General features: G+C 34.5%; 4 protein-coding genes across 4 annotated transcripts; 2 read left to right on the top strand and 2 right to left on the bottom strand.

Moving 5' to 3' along the window:
* Window positions 1-1,131: 1,131 nt before the first annotated feature.
* On the bottom strand, window positions 1,132-8,395 carry LOC126764647 (peroxisomal membrane protein 11C). The gene is made up of 4 exons (XM_050482310.1): window positions 8,095-8,395; window positions 2,179-2,543; window positions 2,032-2,088; window positions 1,132-1,854 (listed from the first exon to the last, which is right to left on the bottom strand). Exons 1-4 carry the CDS (start codon window positions 8,158-8,160, stop codon window positions 1,641-1,643), a joined length of 702 nt encoding a protein of 233 aa, XP_050338267.1. The 5' UTR covers window positions 8,161-8,395; the 3' UTR covers window positions 1,132-1,640.
* A 675-nt stretch (window positions 8,396-9,070) lies between these two features.
* LOC126751226 (TAF5-like RNA polymerase II p300/CBP-associated factor-associated factor 65 kDa subunit 5L) lies at window positions 9,071-11,985 on the top strand. The gene is made up of 7 exons (XM_050461287.1): window positions 9,071-9,238; window positions 9,311-9,477; window positions 9,557-10,408; window positions 10,487-10,768; window positions 10,837-11,137; window positions 11,209-11,555; window positions 11,610-11,985. The coding sequence occupies exons 1-7, from the start codon at window positions 9,134-9,136 to the stop codon at window positions 11,758-11,760; spliced, it is 2,205 nt and encodes a 734-aa protein (XP_050317244.1). The 5' UTR covers window positions 9,071-9,133; the 3' UTR covers window positions 11,761-11,985.
* A 296-nt stretch (window positions 11,986-12,281) lies between these two features.
* LOC126751224 (transcription elongation factor B polypeptide 3) lies at window positions 12,282-16,632 on the bottom strand. The gene is made up of 8 exons (XM_050461286.1): window positions 16,144-16,632; window positions 14,867-15,667; window positions 14,076-14,618; window positions 13,780-14,003; window positions 13,605-13,699; window positions 13,343-13,542; window positions 12,976-13,267; window positions 12,282-12,908 (listed from the first exon to the last, which is right to left on the bottom strand). Exons 1-8 carry the CDS (start codon window positions 16,219-16,221, stop codon window positions 12,829-12,831), a joined length of 2,313 nt encoding a protein of 770 aa, XP_050317243.1. The 5' UTR covers window positions 16,222-16,632; the 3' UTR covers window positions 12,282-12,828.
* Window positions 16,633-17,864: 1,232 nt separating this feature from the next.
* Window positions 17,865-19,993, top strand: LOC126751227 (uncharacterized protein CG4449). The gene is made up of 6 exons (XM_050461288.1): window positions 17,865-18,194; window positions 18,271-18,767; window positions 18,832-18,948; window positions 19,004-19,319; window positions 19,387-19,588; window positions 19,654-19,993. Exons 1-6 carry the CDS (start codon window positions 18,146-18,148, stop codon window positions 19,745-19,747), a joined length of 1,275 nt encoding a protein of 424 aa, XP_050317245.1. The 5' UTR covers window positions 17,865-18,145; the 3' UTR covers window positions 19,748-19,993.
* Window positions 19,994-20,041: the final 48 nt, after the last annotated feature.

Raw genomic sequence — 20,041 nt, 5'->3', positions numbered from 1 at the left:
TTACATACTACTACGAGTACATATGAGCAAAAAATAGTAAGACTTTTATCATAATTTCAAAATTCTTAATTTATTCTTCCAAATCAGTAATAATATGCTTCTTGACATCCTGTTAGTCGGAAAGCATTGTTTCATAGATGTTAAGAGGTTACATGGGTTTACTGGTTTAAAAAAATTGAATTTTTTTATTATCTTGTTAAGTTCTAAGTACAACACCTCTAGAATGTTGTCCCAAATAATAAAGTTGATCTGAATAATAGTTTCGGAGATTTCGGAGTTTTTTGAAGTCGGTTGGCAAGATTTCTCGAGAAAGAACTACTCAACCGATCCTCATGAAAATGTTTCACACGTCTTTGAGATACAATTCTTAACGACTTGGTCGAAGGATTTTTTTCGATTACAAACATCTAATTTTCAGTTTTTTTCCTTCGCCCATGTTTTAAGGTAAGGTTTTAATTAAAACACGTTTTTTTCACTTTAGATGATCCTGTAAAGAGTTATCCTGCCAACGCGAACGCATATTTTTTCCGAGGGTTCACCGGAAATTTTAAAATTTTCTTCCAAAAACTTCAAAATTTCTTTTTTAATAGTGTATTTTTGTAACAATAAAGAATCTAGTAAAATATTTCATTTTTATATAAGAAAAAATTTGTTGAAAAAGGATGTTTTTTACCCGAGAATATGTACACATGTAACTTCTTAACCCAACGCTGTTTTTCGAAATAATTAAGGGACTTTGGAACCAATCGTGCTTTCATTTTTCTTATGACCAAATGACCTTTCAAAATGGTTTTCACTGACCCTTTCGATATTGTGATATATAGTATATAAAAATGGCCGCACTTCAGAAATACAAGCATATACTGATTATTTAATGTGATATTTGGCACAGATGTCACTGACAGTCATACCAACATAGAAAAAAGTATTTCGACGAGTGTGTTTTCGCGCGAGATTTAAATTAAAAAGTCTTACTATTTTGTGCCCACAGTACATGCGTTATTGCAAAACTCATAAATGTCAATATTCTATAGTTCTAGACAAGTTGGATTTAAATCTCCTATAAAGAGACAGCCAAGTTTTTACAAAGATGTTAACGTTGTTTTCAATTATAAATAATTATAATAATAACACAATTTAATATTTTTTTTTTCATAATTTTACTCTTTCTTTTCCTGCAGACATTATTTCCATATCACATCATTATGTATACATTTACATACATGTATATATAATATCGTATAATATATAGTGTGTATTCTTATCCTATATACATATATTAATTATACCGAGAAAAACTATTACACGATGATTAAACGTTCAAGAAGGCCAATATAGTTGCGCTGTCTTTGATTGCCTTGAGTTACATTGACTTCACGTAAAAATTACCTAAATGCTTTAGGCATAAGTAAACATATACAAATACAAAATGTAAGTAAGCACACTTTTGCTTTTCTTCTATGCGCTGGGCGGCTTACCCATCACAAATACACAAAATTGGATTAAACTAAAACTTGAGGAATAAAAACCAACAAATACGCAGCACAGTGTACACGTAAAATACAGTTAGTTGTGCTAAGGTGATATGTTTCGAAAGGAGCAGGCATGTGTAGGTGTGCCTGTAGGAACCGTATCCTTTTTTATTTATTTAAACGTCGTTTGGCAAAGAGCTGGTAAATGCCAATAGCCGCCGAGAGTGTGCCGATCGCGCCCACTTGAATTGTGGACAGCTTGCCGCCCCAAAGGTAGCCTTTAGGCAGAGTGCTGACGGCCTGGGTGAAGTCGAGTGAGAGCCGTAGAACGGAGAGCAATTCCAGGCGGTGCTTTTTAAGTAATTTTTCATCCACACTAGAGCTGGGTAAAAGAAAAATAGTAAGAAATTTAAATAAATTAATAAATCGGTAATTTAAAACCGAAGCTACCGCAAAATCATGGAGTATTATAATAACAAAAATCTCTTTTTCTAAGACCTCTAGTATATAGATACATTAAATATATACTCTCAGTTACTAATGGCATTTAGCTACTTACTTAGCAACGTTCGAAGCGTTCACCTTTTGTTGATTCAATGCGTAATTGCGCATTGTTCTGAAAATGAATTCGACAAAAAAAATTTAAAATAAATAAAAAATACCAATAAATTGGGTAATTAAAAATAAATTAGTCGCTTCGACGTACCTCATTAAATTCAAGTAGACGGAAAGTACCCAAAACGTTGAGTTAAGCACGTCCCAAGCATCAGCGTTTTTTACATCGAGTATATTGTTGTCCGACAGCCAACAAATTTTTTCAATTGGGTAATAAAGTAAGTCCACAATATTCGCTGTGACACCCAGCACTGCCATTAGACGGTCTGGTTCCCCTTCGCCTAAGCCGTACTCCAAGGCGTATTGGATCATGGGAATGTCATCGATGAGACGGAGAGTGGCACGAGCGCCTGAAATGCGTGAGCTGGTGATGGCATAACGTTTGGCTAACTCCGGATTGCGTTTGGCATGATAGCCGGCGACAAGTTTGGCGCTGTAGCAAAGTGCCTTCATCACCTGAAATGCAGTTACATTAAAGGGTTGGACTTATTAGAGTTCAAGCTTTATAAATTATAAAAAAAAGCATGTTCCATCGGAAGACTGGCGATTGAAGCTGCATGAGATAGCTGGGACAGCAATTCCGCATGAAATATAGGGTTAGACAAACGGGATTTTGAAACTACTTTAAGTGAAAAGTGAAACTATTTAAGTGTTATCCGAAAGTTTGAGCCTCGACAAAACATGGATACGCTGGCACAAACCAGAGAGAAAGAAGCGGTGAAAACATGGACTTAGCCGGGCGAGCCTGCTTCGAAGATGGCGAAGACTGTTCTATCGGCCGGGGAAGTCAACACAGTCTACTTGAGAAGGGTAAATAGGTTACAGAGCTTAATCATGTCCATGGTAATACTGATAACATAACGTATCGACTCACACATTCTCCATTGTTGTTGTTGTAGTGGCAGAAAACATTCTTAAAGTAATTTCGAGGCATATTGCCAAGTTGACAGTCTTTAGCTGGATAAAAATCCAGGTCCGTTCCGGTTACTTAGACCACACTGTCGTGGGAATGGATACCGGCCGATCGAATTAGGCCAAAAACTACTGTCTCATCTACTACATTTTCCAAAATTGACCCCGTGGGTCTTCATTTTGCCTCCAAACTTAAAAAGTTCTTCGCAGAAGTTTGAGCCGATTGAGGTCATCGTCGCAATAGAGATCTACTTTGCAGACCTTAAGGCTATGTTGACAAATATTTCGCTGTTTTTCCAAAATTCCAAAAAAAAATCCATTTTTATTTTGTAGCCTAAGCTCTCCTATTCTACTTTTGAGTTCCGTTAAATGTACACGTTGTATATGTATATTCATTTAATTACAGCTGATTAACAAATATATATAATTTTATATGTTCATATGTATATTGACACAATTAAGGGTTTCATATAGTCTCATAAAGTCATAAGTTGTAACTAAAGGAAAACATAGCGTTGAGCATTGTAAATACGTAAACTCATTTGTTTTTTTAAACAAGTGTAAAAATTTAAGATTTTATGATTTTACGATGCATTATGAATACCCTATATGGAATCTGTTTTTAATTATCATGCTGTGTAAATAGCACTTTATTGCTATAAATAGCTCAAGTACGGGGACTTTGAAACGATGCGGCAGAGTTTCTGACTACAAACATACATAATGTGTATTTAATAATTAATAACGAAAAATTTCAAAACCATTTGGTTTTTTAATGCAATTTCAAATAAGACAAAACGTTAACTTTGCTTGCGCCGAAGCTGGAATAGTCTTCACAAATAAAAAAGTGATGAAAAGTGATATTGTTCGGGTAGTTTTTATGACAGCTATATGTTATAGTGAACCGATAACGGTGGTTTTGAGCAGTTTTCAAGACGTGCGCAAAATTTCAGACAGATATGTATCTCAAAAACTGAGGGAAATAATTTGCTTTTCATAGTAAGAAATACTTAAAAATAATTCTATAATTTAATTTTCTTCGTCCAGCGCGATTCGAGCCTTTGTGAACAACCAAATTTTGAATATCATAATTGAATGTGTTAAAGTAGGCACTTAAGTGTGAAAAAACATTCTTAGAATCGGCTGTTTAAATATTACTTATGTACATATGTATATAGCGTATGAAGTTTCTACTTCTCCCACTACGTCTAGGGACAGTTCACAAACAACACAGAGACACATTTTAGGCGATAAGTGCTGCTGTTTACAACTCATTAACAATTAATAGATATTGTGTGAAAAAAGTTGGAAAAGTTAAGCCCCCAAAAAATTAAGGTAAACAAGATAGGCAATTATGCACAAGAAAAACGTTTATTTAGTTGGACGCAATGTTTACAAAGCAAAGCGCACGCGATACTCTTTTTGACGGCTTAATCACTTAATCGTTTAAGTACATACATACATACATATGTACATATTTGAATTTACATACATTTTTCAAATGACGTCGAAAAACGTGAAAAACGACAACTTAATTAACAAAGTTAATTTTTAAGCATTCTAAATTGATAATTATCATTTGCCACATAATGACATGCTACTTGGCAATATTAATGTATTTATTCACTAGCTCATTCTAGAGATTGAAAAGTGATATATAAGTGGTAAGTAGACAAGCCTTATAAATCAATTTTCTCCGAGTGTTTGTAATAGTCAATTTAAATAATGCGCCGCTAAAACTATTTGACAGTTTAAATCTTATCTAGTCAACTTTATGAGAAATACTTCTTTTCTCGCTAATGCTTGGCTAAACACGTTACACTTTTGAATAATATTGGGTAGTCGAAAAAGTCTTTTCGTATTTCTAATATTTTAATATTAATTGTTTTTGGTCTATGCTTTTTATGCTCTCGCAACATGTTGCTACAGAGTATAACTGTTTTGTTCATCTAACGGTTGTTTGTAACATTTAAAATTAATCGCTATAAATGTAGAGTTGGGTATATGTCTGTATGTATAAAAATGATCAGGATGACTCTGTCTACGTAAAAGCTAACTAGTAATTACAATTATTAAGTGTTTTGCATCATACATATGTATATTCCAAAATATGAAAGTTTTTTCTGTTTAACTATGTCGCAATGTAGCAATCATATTTCGAATTTGATAAAAGCGAATCTTCATAATATGTATTTTGTACTGTAAATGCCTAAAATATTTGTTTATTAATTTATTATTTAGTAATTTAATATTGAGAAATAAAGGGTATATTCAGACAGTTATCAAGATCGATTGGTAAAATATGAATGTGTCTCGGTAATTTACAAATGCTTTTGACATTTTGAGAATCGATTAATTAAATATTATTTCAACGCAATTAGTGACATGCGCATGCATGTTTCTTCAATGTCAGCCAAGTGGTAGTGACGATGAAATTTAATTTAATTTGATTATTTTTTTTTTTTTTTTAATTTCTATTTCATATATTTCATTCGAAGAAATCGTTAAAAGCAACTGAATACGTAAAACAAATGAAAAATTGTGACCAGATATGTATAGTAGAAGTGTAGTATTATAATAACAAAACTTCAATTAGATCCATGAAATTATTATTATGAAATAACATAATTCATTTCAAATATAACATTCAAAAATGAACATGAATTATTATTATGAAATAACATAATAATAATGTGGGCCAAGTCCATATATGATTTACTATAAGAGTTTCTTTAGTCATAATTTTTATTTTTCCTGCACAGAAGTTTCATTTTTTTCAAATGTCTAAACAGTACCAACATATATGTATGTACATACATACATATATCTCAATACACTTATGGACAAAATATTAGGTGCAAGCAGTTTTTACTTAATAACTTTGAAATATTTGCAACTAGAAAAATATTTCTTTCTAAATAGAAACAAAAAATTACATTTTTAATAACCTGTATATCCTCCGTGGTTTTTAATAATTTCTCCACTTTTATTCGGCATGAATTGGTTATAATCCCGAAGTTCGTTTGCTTTCCGCCACAATTGCTTCTTATTTTGAAGTGATAAGGCTGCCAATCTAGTTTTAATGTCACTCCACAAGTTTTCAATCAGATTGGGATCAGGGGACTGACTAGGCCATTGCATACAGGTCACATTTGAATCTTTCGGGTCGTTATCTTGTTGATAACACAAACTCAACGGCATGATTTCTTTAGCATGTGATAGCATAATGCCTTGAGAAATATCTCTGCACCCAAAGGCGGTCACTGTGTCCTTTATTGAAATTAAAAGACAAATGCCTTGCCAGGAAAAATATCCCCGCACTATTATGTGGCGCAGAAACATGTTTAATTGTGTTTGAGATGAATCTACAATCAAATTCTTCAGCTTTAGGCCGACGGACAGTTATTTTACAATTATTTCCGCAAGTATTAATCTTAACTTCATCACTGAATAAAATATTTTGCCACTTTTTCTGCCTTGCTTTTTTTATTTTCAGCTGAAAAAGCTTTTCCCTTCTGTATGTGGACCTTACCTAGAAGGGGATTTTTTCTGGCCTCACGCCTGGTAGATTACCCTTCACTAATCTACGCCGAAATGTCCGCGAGCTTACATTTAGACCAACCTCCGCTGCAATTTGTAGTGAAGTCACAAAAGGGCTCTTTATGCAATGAGAATTATACTGCGATCATCAACAAGACCAGGTTTCCTTGAACGACCACAAATTTCCTTTACTTTTTTAATTTAAAACATTAGTTACAAAGTTTTTCGAACGTTCTGACATAGTGTTGAAATGAATTTGTACCTTTTTCCTTTATCACGCATTTTTTACTAATCGACGCTCTATTTCAGTGCAGTGGCTTTAATGACCCACTCTAAATAATTTCTTCTTTTCAGTTTATGCTGTGCAAAGGAATATAATATTCCGAATACTCCAATACTTACATTGATATGAAAAATACTTCGAAATAACCATGTATTTTTTTAATATTACTAACACCTAACGGTATAAAAAGTAATAGTTACAACACCATTTGACGAAAAGAGTACCAACAATAATCACACCTATCATTTTGTCCATAAGTGTATGTGTCTACAGATATGACTTCGAGTTAACACACGTGATTTTGTGACACTGCAGACGGATATTCATATCAGAAAACAATGTTTGGCATTTATGATTATCAAAATAGTTGTTTAAAAAAGAAAGCCATGACTAAAAAACCCTTATCAGCCAATCAAAGAGGTGTATTAAATTTAAACCACATGATGCTATAGACTTTATATTGCGATTTTTTTTATCTTCTACATATATGCCATACATATGAAAATTATAGATCAATTTGAAAATATGTACTAAATTTTAAATTTTCTCAAATTAAACTAAACAAAAATGCTCATGGGTATATGGGCAAAAGTACAAATGTATGTACATCTGTACACATGTGAAGGTATATTGTATTTGCTTAACAATTTCAATTGACAATAAACGGCACTTCGCATCAGGGTATAAACTGCAGGGAACAGAGAACGTTATACTTGTATGCATGCGAGGGCACAATGCAATGACTATGTAATTGTAGTCAAACACACCTAACTCATTAAGACAGAAACTTACTTTTAATTGATTTTAGTTTTGTAGTCAATAACGCAATATTTCGAAACATTTCTGGTATTAGGCTTGAAAACGAAGAATATGTTAATTCAACTAATCACATCGAGTAGTCGCCTAATCATTATTACTTTAATGTAGAAGCGGAACAGGTGAACTCATGGCCGGTGTTTTGATAATTTGTCATACATAAGCATGTTTATCTTACAGCTCCAGGTCTATGCAGCATATATCTATGTATGTATGTATATGTACAAATGTTTACGCATTTCACTTTCAATAAATATGCGCACACGTCTCGTAAGGGAAAAACCTGTTGTTCAGGTTGACACGAAAAGAGCTTCCAATTGATTGGTATGGTGGGAGTGACCACATGTTATACTATGCCAACATCGCAATGCGTGGCAAATTTAATATCCGGAAAGATAGTATTTGCTCTCAATTTAATATTAAATTGCCGATATCAGTTAAGCGACTACTGCTTACCTTATCTCGACCGCCGTAAGTCTCGATAATTTCACAAAATTCATTTACAAACTTCGTCGTCGACATATTTTAAAATCGTAATTTTTTAATTGTCTTATGACCACGTTAGTTAATAAACAATTAATAATATTTATAAAATTAAGTTTATACGATTGCAATTTTCTATTGTAAATAAACAATCAGCTGCGAAATTCATACAACTTTCACACAGCGATTGTCAAAATGAACTGCCAACAAATTCACTGTCACTGCCGCGAACATCAACGTACAAGTTAGGTGTTCAAAAGTGAATGAGCAACTACCACCTATTCATACTCTACTGTAGCGCCTTATCGTTAAACAATTGATGACTTTAAAGCTGTAAAGTAATAATTTTACTCTATATATATATATACATATATATAAGTATGCTAATCTAGCTAATAATGAAAATAAATTTTTAAACTGCTTGAGTGACAACACAACCAATAATATTTTATTATTTATTTATATATTATTAACATTATAACTATCTATTTCAAGAATCAACGTGCACATTTCACTTGTAATAGCGCCCAATTTTTTTTTTAGGAATTCATTTTTCATGTAAACAAATAGTTCATCGGCAATGCATTGTTTTTGTTTTTGAAAATGTCAATAAAAAAAGAAAATCAGCTGTTTTTACATGTTTGCAACTTAAGGTAACATTTTTAATGTTACAATATTTAGTATCAAATATTTTTAACCAATTCTTTCGTTTCTATTTAAATCATTTTATTGCAATCACACGTATCAGCTTAATATAATTCACATTTTTTTGCGTATAAGTTTTCAATAAATATAATTAAATACGAATTTAACATGTTTTCTTAAACAAATAAAAGTTTTCCTAAGTTTGGGTTTGGTATTATTACAACTCTGCAAGCCTCTTTACAGTACAACTCTGGCTCACTGTTTACTGTCAACAGCAGCAGCTGTGCAAATTTTTGACGTTTGCTTGCAAAAACTATTAATTGTATTCAGTAAATTTATTGGTGTAATTTATAAAGTTTTATGTGGAATGCCAGAAATGGGCGAAAAAAGTAGTGGCAACAAAGTAAAAAAGTCAAAAAATGACTTGTTTCGCACATCACTAGGATATTATCTGAAGCAGAAGAGTTTTGTGGTAAATATACGAAAAAGAATAGCTTTAATTAAGAACCATTAACTACAAATACTGCCCAAACCATTCTTGTAGGGTAATGAGAAATTTCGTAAATCTGACTTTCTGCTATTACAAAATAAGCGACAATTTATGGTACAAAAGATGTTGGATCTTGATTTACAGTCTGGGAATTCATTCGCTTTCTCCAATGTGCTGTGCATCACGAATAATCACCACATTGTTGACCAACAATTTGGGCGGTAAGCTATATTTGATGAACAAACATACATACTGATGTGCAGATTATATGTAATTTTTGTGCATTCATTCTTTTTACAGTTTCTCACAATTTGTTGAATCTCAAAGTGAATTCATACGTTTAGAGTTACGACGCTTTTATGCGCCCATGCTATGCCACCTGTATGTGGAGCTGATGAGAGCGCGCGAACAAAAAGCTGCATTTGACTTACTTAAAAAATATGCACAATTAGTAGCACCTGTAGAAACCTACGAAGCACCCTTGCCTACGAAAATCAATGGCTGTTCCGTTGCAAATGACACACATGCCGATCAAACCAACAATACCACTCCACATACCAGCATACGTTTTGTGAACGCAACAAATGATACACCTACAGATCCTGAACTGATGTATTTCATAAAACTCATACAAACACTGTCTGCGTGTACAAAATTGGAGGCGGCCGAAAGTGATCAAGAGGTGGCACATTTTCGTGCCTCCAAATATGAAATACACACTACCGAGGCGGTAGTCGACACTCTGCGTGGCTACTTGGAGAAACGTGGTCATGTACTCATACTCAACCTCCTATATACATGGATACACGTGCACGTCATCGATAATGAGGTACCGAAATGGAGTGAAGATAACATACTTATGGGCTTTGGGGCGACTGAAGACGATGAAGAAAGCAAATACAATTTGGCTGAGGTCAAACCGAAAATCAGTGCGACAAATGAACGCTCGGCTACGAAGCGTGAGGCAGAAGAACCTCCCGAAGAACTTATGGTAAAAACTGAAAAGTCCGAAGACGTTTTAGACGAAATGAAAAAAATTCGCCTTCAACAAGTGACAGATAGCATGCAAACTTTGCGAATGTGTAGAGAGCAAATGTTAAAAACTCAAGTGCAACATCCCTACATTATTAAACTTGCCGATCGGAATAGAGGGTGAGTATTAGGATAGCAATAGCTAATGCATAATCATTGTAAATATTTTATAATGCACAATATTTTTTTTACTTGTAGTCTTTCCGCCGCTCATGTTGATGCCAATGAATGTCACCTGGTTGCTGGCTTCAATAATTCGGTGGTACAACTCTGGCAACTAAATCAACAAACATGCAGTGGCAAAAATCTATACGCACGCTTTGGCGATTCTGTGTGTCGCTGGGAGCTAAACAATATTTGCGCCGAAGAAACTGAGACTGAGGATCAAATTGATTTGGATGTTAGAGAACATTCGCGCTTAAACGTGAACGATAGGCGGAAAAGAAAATACGAAGCTGGCAAATACGAAAGCAATTCATTGTATGCATTTTAGTGTCTCTTGTATTTATATACTAACATATTAACAATATTGAAATTTCCGATTTTAGTAATGAATATGGTGGCATACCGTTGCGTGGTCATGGGGCTGGCGTCACAGATGTACGCTTCTCCACACATTCTCCGCTCATTTTTAGTACTTCGAAAGATGCCACAATACGTAGTTGGCGTGCCGAAAGTTTTGAGTGCGCAAACATCTATCGTGGTCATCGTCACCCAGTTTGGTGCATCGATGAGAGTCCGGTGGGCATGTACGTTGCGACCGGTTCGAAGGATCTCACAGCACGTTTGTGGTCGTTAGAGCGTGAATTTCCACTAATTACTTATGCTGGTCATACACAAGATGTGGAGGTTAGTGAACGGAGGCATTTCTTTAAATTTATTTATTTTTACTTAAGTTTTTATTTTTATTTTATTACTAGTGCATAGCCTTTCATCCGAATGGAAATTACCTTGCCACTGGCTCAGCGGATCTCTCGGTGCGTTTGTGGTGTGTTACAAGTGGCAAACTCATGCGCGTATTCTCCGACTGCAAACAGCCTGTTACGAATATTGCATTTAGTCCTGATGGCAAAATGTTAGCCGCTGGTGGTGAGGAGTCGAAAATACGTATTTTTGATTTAGCCGCCGGCGCACAGCTGAACGAACTGAAAGACCACACTGCCACAGTAAACAGTATTGCCTGGAGTAAGGGCGGTCGACATTTAGCGTCCGCATGTCGCGATGGCACTTTGCGTGTGTGGGATGTCAAAAAGCTTTCACCCATGAAGTATGTTCTATCTATTTACATGTATCCACAAATAATCACATTTTATTTCTGTAGTGACAGCAATAGCGGCAGTAGCAACACAAACACCTCATCTTCCTCATCAACTAATTTGAACAAGGTTATGGCGTTGAGCAGCAGCTGCCAGCGTTTAGTGAAAGTGTCGTTTAGCCGGCAAGATGAAGTAATTTGTGCTATAGGCAGCTAAGACATTAACCGTTAACTTTATTAGTATATACAGCAAAAACTGCGTGTTAAGACTTCTATGTATTTAGAAATTAGTAATGCAAGAACAAATTATTATTAGAATCAAACAAGAGTGTTGTACTCGTACTTGTTAAAGAGCATGATTAGTTTATTTTAAGAAACTAAGTTCTGACTAAAATAACAAAAAAACCGAATAAATTAAACGATTATATATAATTAAAGTATACATGAGTGAACTTTTCTTTTTTAACTGACAGTTAACTACTGTTAGCTAATAGGCATGGCGTAGCCATGTAGTTACAATTTAAAAAATTAGCTGAGCATTAAGGTGCAGAGATGAAACATGAAATTAAGTAATACATAATTTAAATGTAAATCATTTTTCATTACAAATACCACTACCTTCACTTACAATACACAAACTCATACTTTACAGCACAAAATCAATTTTATGAATTTTAGTCCAGTTTATGCCTAATGTCAGACACAAACATACATTTTTTCATAATAATACAATCTTAATTACTTCATATGTGATATTTATTCAGGAATTGCCTATTTTAACGCTATATCTTGGTTTAAACTAGTTATTATTTTACAAAGGGTTTGAAATCTTTTTAACAGTTAGCACAGCCCTAGTGCTTGCATTACACACCCACGTTTACGTAGGCGTGTGTGTGTAGTTGTTTACATTGGCTTAAAATGACAAATAGTAAAAACAAATTTTGAACGCAAACTTCGGTAAACTTAAAGCGAAGATTATACATAGTTTATGTTTAAATACGTACTAATATGCATATCTGAGCGTGTATGTGTGATGCAATGTTTTTGTTTTTATTGTTAAACAACTACAATTTTTAATTTTATAAATTAAAACATATTTTTTTTGTATTCCTATAAATTATGAATACCAAGCATACAGCTAATTTATATACCAAAGTATACGCAATCTTGTAGTAACATGGTAATTTCATTAAAAATACATTAGTTATTTGAGTTTTGTTGATTGAGGCCTTATTGAACAAACATCAGACTAACGAACACAAATTAACAAAACAAAAATTTTAGCTTAACGCTTGTGACGGCCACGTATAAACTGCAATGTTTTCGCCATGAGTGGTGCCTTCTTTGCGCGCATCGGCGCATGAGCTATAATTGAGTGCAAAAAGTTGCCTCAGCAGAGTTAAATTTATAAAATCGTAATCGTGGTACTTACAAACTTGTGCCGCGTCGCGTACGGTAGCCGCTACGCGTAGACGCGTATCACCCACTTTGCCGGCATTCGGTGTGACGCTGGATAGTGCTGCGACGCGTGCCGCCGGTGTGGCAACCAGTTTTGCCTTCGTGCCAAATTGTTCCTGTTTACGCATCACACTACGCGGCGGCTTCACCATCGAATCAACAAACGCCAATTGCGTTTTACGAACGGGTGCAGCAATTATTTTCTGCGATTGCTTGATAGTCGCCGTGAGGCTATTCAACTTTTGTTCCTTTTCCTCCTCGCAACGCTAAAGGGTATTAAAAAAATGCATATTAAAATTCAAATTACAATAAACGTAGATCTAGGGATTCTAACAACTTACCAAATACATTTCACGCCACGACTCCATTTCTAAGCGCTTTTTGGAACGATAATTGCGTTGTACATGTATCTGCCACAAGCAATCGCTGTCTTCCATCAAATATGGATTATATTCTTCGAATGTGAGTAACTGTTGCGGTGTGGCACGGTCCAAAACAGGACGCAGCACATCAAACGGAACACCGCCAGTGTATTCTAGACCTGTAAAAGCAATTTAATTACACAGATCCTTAAACAATAAAAACAAAGCATGAAGTACAAACCATCGATATTCTTCTGCAATACGCGTATGCATAGATCAAATAGTGATGGTACTTGCAAGACTTGACCTGTCTTGACACCAGAGTATATTTTCGTACTAATGTTTCAAGAAAATTCAACAATTTAAAAATAAGTATTAAATAATTAATTATTGTCGGTATATATCAGAGAACTCACCGCATTGTTTTCGATGAGATACCATGACTCAGTGCCTCTGCATCAGTGAGTGTACGCACGGGTTTAGGGGTGGGCAATACCGCGCCGCTATTACGGTAAATACAATCCATTACAGTCTTATTGTGTGGAAGCGGTTTATAATTGGCTGAAATCGTTGGTAGTTCAAGTGCAATGCTCGGATCAAGTGGCGCCAATTTCGCCGATGCCGACAATAAATCTGGTTTCTACAAATTCAAATCAGAATATTAATATTTATAAGAAAAAAAGGAATATTCAAAAGAAAAATTTTAACTTACTTTATCCACAGGTTTTGCTGAAGTGCTTGCTGAGCTTATTGGGGTCGGTATGTATTCACTTCTAGCATTTTTACTTGAACTACTGCTACCGCTCGGCTTATCATTCGACGTACTCTTGCTTGAAGTACTGGCTGTGGGTGATTTACTAGTATTTAGCGATTTTTTCGCTTTCTTTGTTGGCATGTTAAGCATGCCCAGAACATCAGCGAAATTCGCGCCCATTGACGAGTCAATACCATTATCCGCATCAACTTCCTCCTCATTGTCGCTAGGGATAGGGGGTTTTTGTTTTGTGGCTTTTGGTGTCTTCGGCACCCTGGCTTTTGTTGTAGTCGAATCGTTCGAATCACTGTCTTGTTGACGTTTTCTGCTACTATTTCTGCTCTCACCTTTGGCATGCGATGATGATGAGGTAGCAACTTGTTCGGTTGCCGATGTGGAAGGCTTGCTGCTGGCATTAGATGAATGTGATGTGGATGAATTGTGGTGCTTGTCGCGATGTGATGTGTCTTTTGATAAAGCTTTACCTTTATCATTTTTGCTCTGTTACAAAAATGTAATTTTTTAAACAATTTTTAAACAACATTGTTTTGTTTGTTATCTCAATTTAAAAAGTTTTATAAAAAAACGTAATTATTAAAAAAATTTATGAAAAAAAAAAGTTTTTCTTTTATATTTTAAAATAATAGAAACAACGACAAATTGTAATAAAATAAATATGTAAAAAATACAAATAACATTGCCTTAAATATATTTGCCATAACTACGACAAATAAGAACTCATTATTTACCTCCTTTGATCGTTCATGCCTATTTTTGTCCTTCGACGATCTATGCTTTTCGCTTTCATCCTGTTTGCTTGTTTTCTCTGACGAAGAATTTGTTTCACGTCTCGACGAACTTGTATGTTCACTCAGTTTTGCACCCTTAAGGCTTTCTCTCTTGTCATTAGAGTCACCACCATTTTTGTGATGTGTTGTCGTAGAAGAGGTAGTTTTATCATCCCTGTTTGAGCTGTGTTTCTCACCATGTTCGCGATGTCGCGTCGATTTCTCATCTGACGATTTATGTCTATCATTTTCGCGGTTCTTTCCCTCATTTCGGCGATCTTCATGTTTGGATTTCTTTACGTCGGATAATTCTTTTTGTTCTTGCTCCACATCCCGCTTACGTTTCGTCGTTGAAATTTCATGTTTGTGTGTTTCATTATGTGATTTCAATTTATGCTCCGAATTGCCTTTGTCTCTGTGCTTATTTTGGCGTTCTTTTGATGTATTTTCACTTAACGTATTTGAATGAGTATGTTCTTGTGGAGATGTCTTTCTTGAGTGATTGTGACGGTCATCATCACTTGACCCATGCCCATTGGCATTATTCATATCATCATCGTCATTGCCTTGACAGTTACTGACCTCCGCTGGTTCTTCTTCAGCTGCAACCATAGCTTTCCATTTGGTAACCAAAGCTTTTGCAGCAATACCAATTTCGCCATTATATTTGCGCAGTGAGTTTACTGTTTTGCCAACTCCGGTCTCTTGTAAATGTTCTACTTTAACAGGTAATTTATACAACTTGTTGATACAGTGTAGAAGCTGTAAGGAACAAGACCAAAAATAAAAAAAAATATGTAAACAGATAAAAGCTTAAAAATGTTGTAAAACTTTTTTCCAACTATATAATACTTAGTGTCTTTCCTCAAGAACATCTTTATTATAATAATTAATAAAACTGGGCGCATCTGTTAACATTCTTAATTGCATATGGGAATAGATGCATTTAGATATCTGCAATGATTAACATCTGACTTGTAAAAGTATACATTTTTGACTTTCTTTCTTTGCAACATAACTACATCAAAGTAAAATTTATTAGAATTTGGGAAATTTACCGAACACACATACATGTATACTGATAGCGTGTGGTTTTCAACTCAGACCCCAATATGTATTCTGTACGATAGTGTAATTTAGCGAACTAAACATAGTTACATATACATACATATATCCGAAGTAAATGAGATGTGGAAAGTGTTGACACATGCATTCCTATTTATGTATCGAAAACTTACTCTGCCCTCATCGTCCTGGGAATGCTCGATGCTTCTTTGGTAATGTTGAATAACACCTAATATAGATGTAGAAGACATTATCAACGGCTTCTGCTGTTCCAAGTAACTTTATTAACGTAAGCAATTGTGCTTATTTGACGATTGATTTGTTTGTCTATACGTGGAAAAAGCACCAGACGTTTTTACAAATTTTGTGTTTCTCGGTTTTATTTTGACTTTTTTGGTGTTTAATATTCCAGTGTCAATGAAACAGGCCTTTGGAAAAAAAACGATTTTAACGTTTTACTAATCACACGTATTTAGAAATTACACCCTTTCCCACATAGGGCTATAATTCCTCATTCTCACGCCTTTAACTTTTTTACGATTTCTAATGCGACAATTTACCGAATTCACGTCTTATTATATTACTATTTATATCAATTTTCATAACTTAACAATTAAAGCAACACTATTTTATTTCATCTAATGTCAGAAAAGAAATGTAGGTATTATTTAAATGACAATCACTGACGTTGAATAGGTATGTTAATAAAGTTGAAATTTACAGTGTTGCATGACAGACAGCTGTAAGTGTTTTCTGTGCAGTGTTCACAATGTTACTTATACTTAGCAGAGAACGCAAATATTAACAAATATACGTTCTCTGTACTTAGTTCTATATCGATGTGTAAAATTTATAGCGGGATTCTGTAACCAGTCTCTAGTCTCTATTTGAGACATTTTGAGGCAAAGTCTCAATTTGAGACTAGTTACTATTCACTAAACAGTCTCTAGCGTTAGTCTCAAAATATTGAGACTTGGTAGTTAGCAGGTCACAAAACTAAAAAGAACTCTTGTCTGCCATTTTGAATATACTGAATAGAGATCATCATAGATATTAATCGATTGTCGTTTCTTTATATTTTGTAAGCAACTCAAACACGAAAAGGTTAAAAATAAATCTATTTTACATAAATTTCGTAAATATTATGAAACAAAGTCAACATATATTTTTATTTTCATTGATAATTATGTTTTTTGACTATGTTATAAAAAATTTAATATTTGTTATCGACATATTTATTTTCATTCAAGTGTAAAAACATCTCTGAATAATGAAATGTAATAGATTTTGTGACTGTCACTTACAGAATAGCAATATCATCTCAAGTCTCAAAAATTGTCTCTAACTTAAAATCTCAAATTTAGAGACTTGAGACTGTCTCAAGTTACAGAATCGCACGGTTAATATCATGTGAGTAATAAAATCTGAAATCTATCGGGTGATTTTTTTGAGGTTAGGATTTTCATGCATTAGTATTTGACAGATCACGTGGGATTTCAGACATGGTGTCAAAGAGAAAGATGCTCAGTATGCTTTGACATTTCATCATGAATAGACTTACTAACGAGCAACGCTTGCAAATCATTGAATTTTATTACCAAAATCAGTGTTCGGTTCGAAATGTGTTTCGTGCTTTACGTCCGATTTATGGTCTACATAATCGACCAAGTGAGCAAACAATTAATGCGATTGTGACCAAGTTTCGCACTCAGTTTACTTTATTGGACATTAAACCAACCACACGAATGCGTACAGTGCGTACAGAAGAGAATATTGCGTCTGTTTCTGAGAGTGTGGCTGAAGACCGTGAAATGTCGATTCGTCGCCGTTCGCAGCAATTAGGTTTGTGTTATTCGACCACATGGAAGATTTTACGCAAAGATCTTGGTGTAAAACCGTATAAAATACAGCTCGTGCAAGAACTGAAGCCGAATGATCTTCGTAAATCTAACATTTCTACAATAATCCATTAAGTACATATATAAAAAATTAAAGTTTCTTCTGGCTACAGTACTATTGGTTATCGATAATTTTACCTAATAATCGCTGTTTAGCTGAGTTTGTTTATCACATCCTTAAACCAAATGACAAATTGGCGCTTCATAAATTGCATTTATCTGTTTCACATCGTTTTAAAACTAAAGTTAAATATTGAAATAATTTGCTAAATAAATTATGTCACAGGAATATGACGTATTTGCTGATTTGTACGGCAATGATAATGGTAACCATATGCGACACTATATGGTTGGAAGCGCCTTTTTGCAAAAAATTTAAATTTCATTTATTTTTTTTTGTAGATGAAAAAGCCAAATTTCTCGAAACTCTTAAATCTAATACAGTGAATACTTTAAGTAACGACAGTTCAGATGAGGAAGATTTTCTGCCACCGTCTTTGCAACGCAAACGAAAAGGACGTGATGAAAAGACAACGCCGCTTCCGTTGAAAAAAGTGGAGCCACCCACTTCAATAACTGCTGCTAAAAAGACAAAAAAGTCTCAAGCGCCGCCTATCGAAGAAGCTCTTCAACATGTGACTAATAACCAATCCACACAACCAGCTGATCCTGCTCCTGTTGCCAATAGTCGTAGAACGCGAAGTAAAACTGCAGCAGCCCCGCAAACACCAAGTTCAACGGTCACAGCATCCACAACAGGTAGCGCCCCGAGAAGACCAAGAAATGGTCGCCGCGGACGCAGCCGAGGTGGGGTAAATGAACCTGATATTGTAGAATCGAGCAATACGATGTCCTTGTCAGAATCACTTGGTGTAATAAGTACATTGATGAGAGGACAGGTGTGTGCTGCTTTCTAAAATTAAGTTCAATTTGCAGATCAAATATTTAATTTTTTTTCTGCAGACTAGACGTAGTGTGATGCGCGCACGTCGGAATTACTTTGCAGAAATCGCTGCACGCTCCACAAATGTAGACTACGTGGATTTGGTGTCGAGCCCATTACCGCGCATTGAAGGCGTTGTAAGTTGTTTTTAAATAAATGTTAGTAATTTTTTCACTTCATTAAACATAATAGATTGCAGTTGACTCAGATGGTGAAGATGATGGCGTTGAAGTCACTAGCGTCGAAACGCCTAATACATCTGTACTAGCAGCGTTAGAATGTTCCTTTGATGAAGATAATCCAGAGGTGTCGGTAAAAATAAAGTGGGATGGTGGAGCACCGGAAATTTTCAAGCTACGGAAGTATCAAAAATTTCAAGATATATTTAGTAAAATAGCAGAACGCGAAGATACACCCATCGACAACCTAGTTTTCAATATTGATAATCGCATTTTATCAGCCAGTGATACGCCTGCCAGTATTAATTATAAAGTTTATGAATTTATCAGTAAGTGTACCCATACGAATATTATTTAATATCATATCAACGAGTGTTCACAATTTTTGCATGACAGGAGGTCGTGCATTGACCCATCACTTTGATGGCGGTGATTTGAGAAAAAAGCGTGATGCCAATATAATTACGCTGAAAATTCAGTCGGATTTGTGGCCAAGGAAACCATTACAAGTAGAACTTGGTAAAACCGATAAACTGAAAATCTTATACATCAAATGTGCCGAAGAATTAAAAAAATCGGCCGAGGAGCTTGTTCTAAGGTATGCATTGTGTGTTATTTATAACGATTTCATATTCATTGCAAAAATCCAATTGGTATTTTTAGCTTCAACGGTGATCACTTAGGCTTCAATGAGACACCTGAAGATTTCGAATTCGAAGGCGGTGAGGCGATTGATTTGCGTGTAAAGAAAAAATAAGGCTATATATTATATGCTACAATTTATATTAATTTTTATATGTTTGGGAGGTTATGTCGAAATTGTTGTTTTTTTTAAGTTTGAGAAGTAAGTGCCAGATTTTTATTTTTTATTTCTAATATAAAGATGTTGTATAAATCTCCCGTATGTATAAAATTATGATTTGTTGTACAAATTTGAAATTTTAACATGTTATCAGCCAAAACAAATATATTTAATTTTGTTTAATTTATGCATATACATATATATAGTAAGCAATTGAATATTATTTGTATGCATTTAAATATAATTACT

This window comes from Bactrocera neohumeralis, chromosome 2 (assembly GCF_024586455.1).
Source record: "Bactrocera neohumeralis isolate Rockhampton chromosome 2, APGP_CSIRO_Bneo_wtdbg2-racon-allhic-juicebox.fasta_v2, whole genome shotgun sequence".
Lineage (NCBI taxonomy): Eukaryota > Metazoa > Arthropoda > Insecta > Diptera > Tephritidae > Bactrocera > Bactrocera neohumeralis.
Note: the sequence above shows the minus strand (reverse complement) of the source record. Positions and strands in the feature narration are given on the sequence as shown.

Bases quoted from the DNA above. Each gene is read 5' to 3' on its own strand.
- LOC126764647 (XM_050482310.1), bottom strand. From the start codon at position 8,160: ATGTCGACGACGAAGTTTGTAAATGAATTTTGTGAAATTATCGAGACT. The intron at 2,089-2,178 runs GTACGTCGAAGC...ATTCATTTTCAG, and splicing joins GTCTACTTGAATTTAATGAG to AACAATGCGCAATTACGCAT. The intron at 1,855-2,031 runs GTAAGTAGCTAA...TCTTTTACCCAG, and splicing joins AACGCTTCGAACGTTGCTAA to CTCTAGTGTGGATGAAAAAT.
- LOC126751226 (XM_050461287.1), top strand. From the start codon at position 9,134: ATGCCAGAAATGGGCGAAAAAAGTAGTGGCAACAAAGTAAAAAAGTCA. The intron at 11,138-11,208 runs GTTAGTGAACGG...TTTTATTACTAG, and splicing joins GTCATACACAAGATGTGGAG to TGCATAGCCTTTCATCCGAA. The intron at 11,556-11,609 runs GTATGTTCTATC...TTATTTCTGTAG, and splicing joins AAAAAGCTTTCACCCATGAA to TGACAGCAATAGCGGCAGTA.
- LOC126751224 (XM_050461286.1), bottom strand. From the start codon at position 16,221: ATGTCTTCTACATCTATATTAGGTGTTATTCAACATTACCAAAGAAGC. The intron at 13,700-13,779 runs GTGAGTTCTCTG...TTGAAACATTAG, and splicing joins ATCTCATCGAAAACAATGCG to TACGAAAATATACTCTGGTG. The intron at 13,543-13,604 runs GTTTGTACTTCA...TTGCTTTTACAG, and splicing joins ATTGCAGAAGAATATCGATG to GTCTAGAATACACTGGCGGT.
- LOC126751227 (XM_050461288.1), top strand. From the start codon at position 18,146: ATGTCACAGGAATATGACGTATTTGCTGATTTGTACGGCAATGATAAT. The intron at 19,320-19,386 runs GTAAGTGTACCC...TTTGCATGACAG, and splicing joins TAAAGTTTATGAATTTATCA to GAGGTCGTGCATTGACCCAT. The intron at 19,589-19,653 runs GTATGCATTGTG...TGGTATTTTTAG, and splicing joins GCCGAGGAGCTTGTTCTAAG to CTTCAACGGTGATCACTTAG.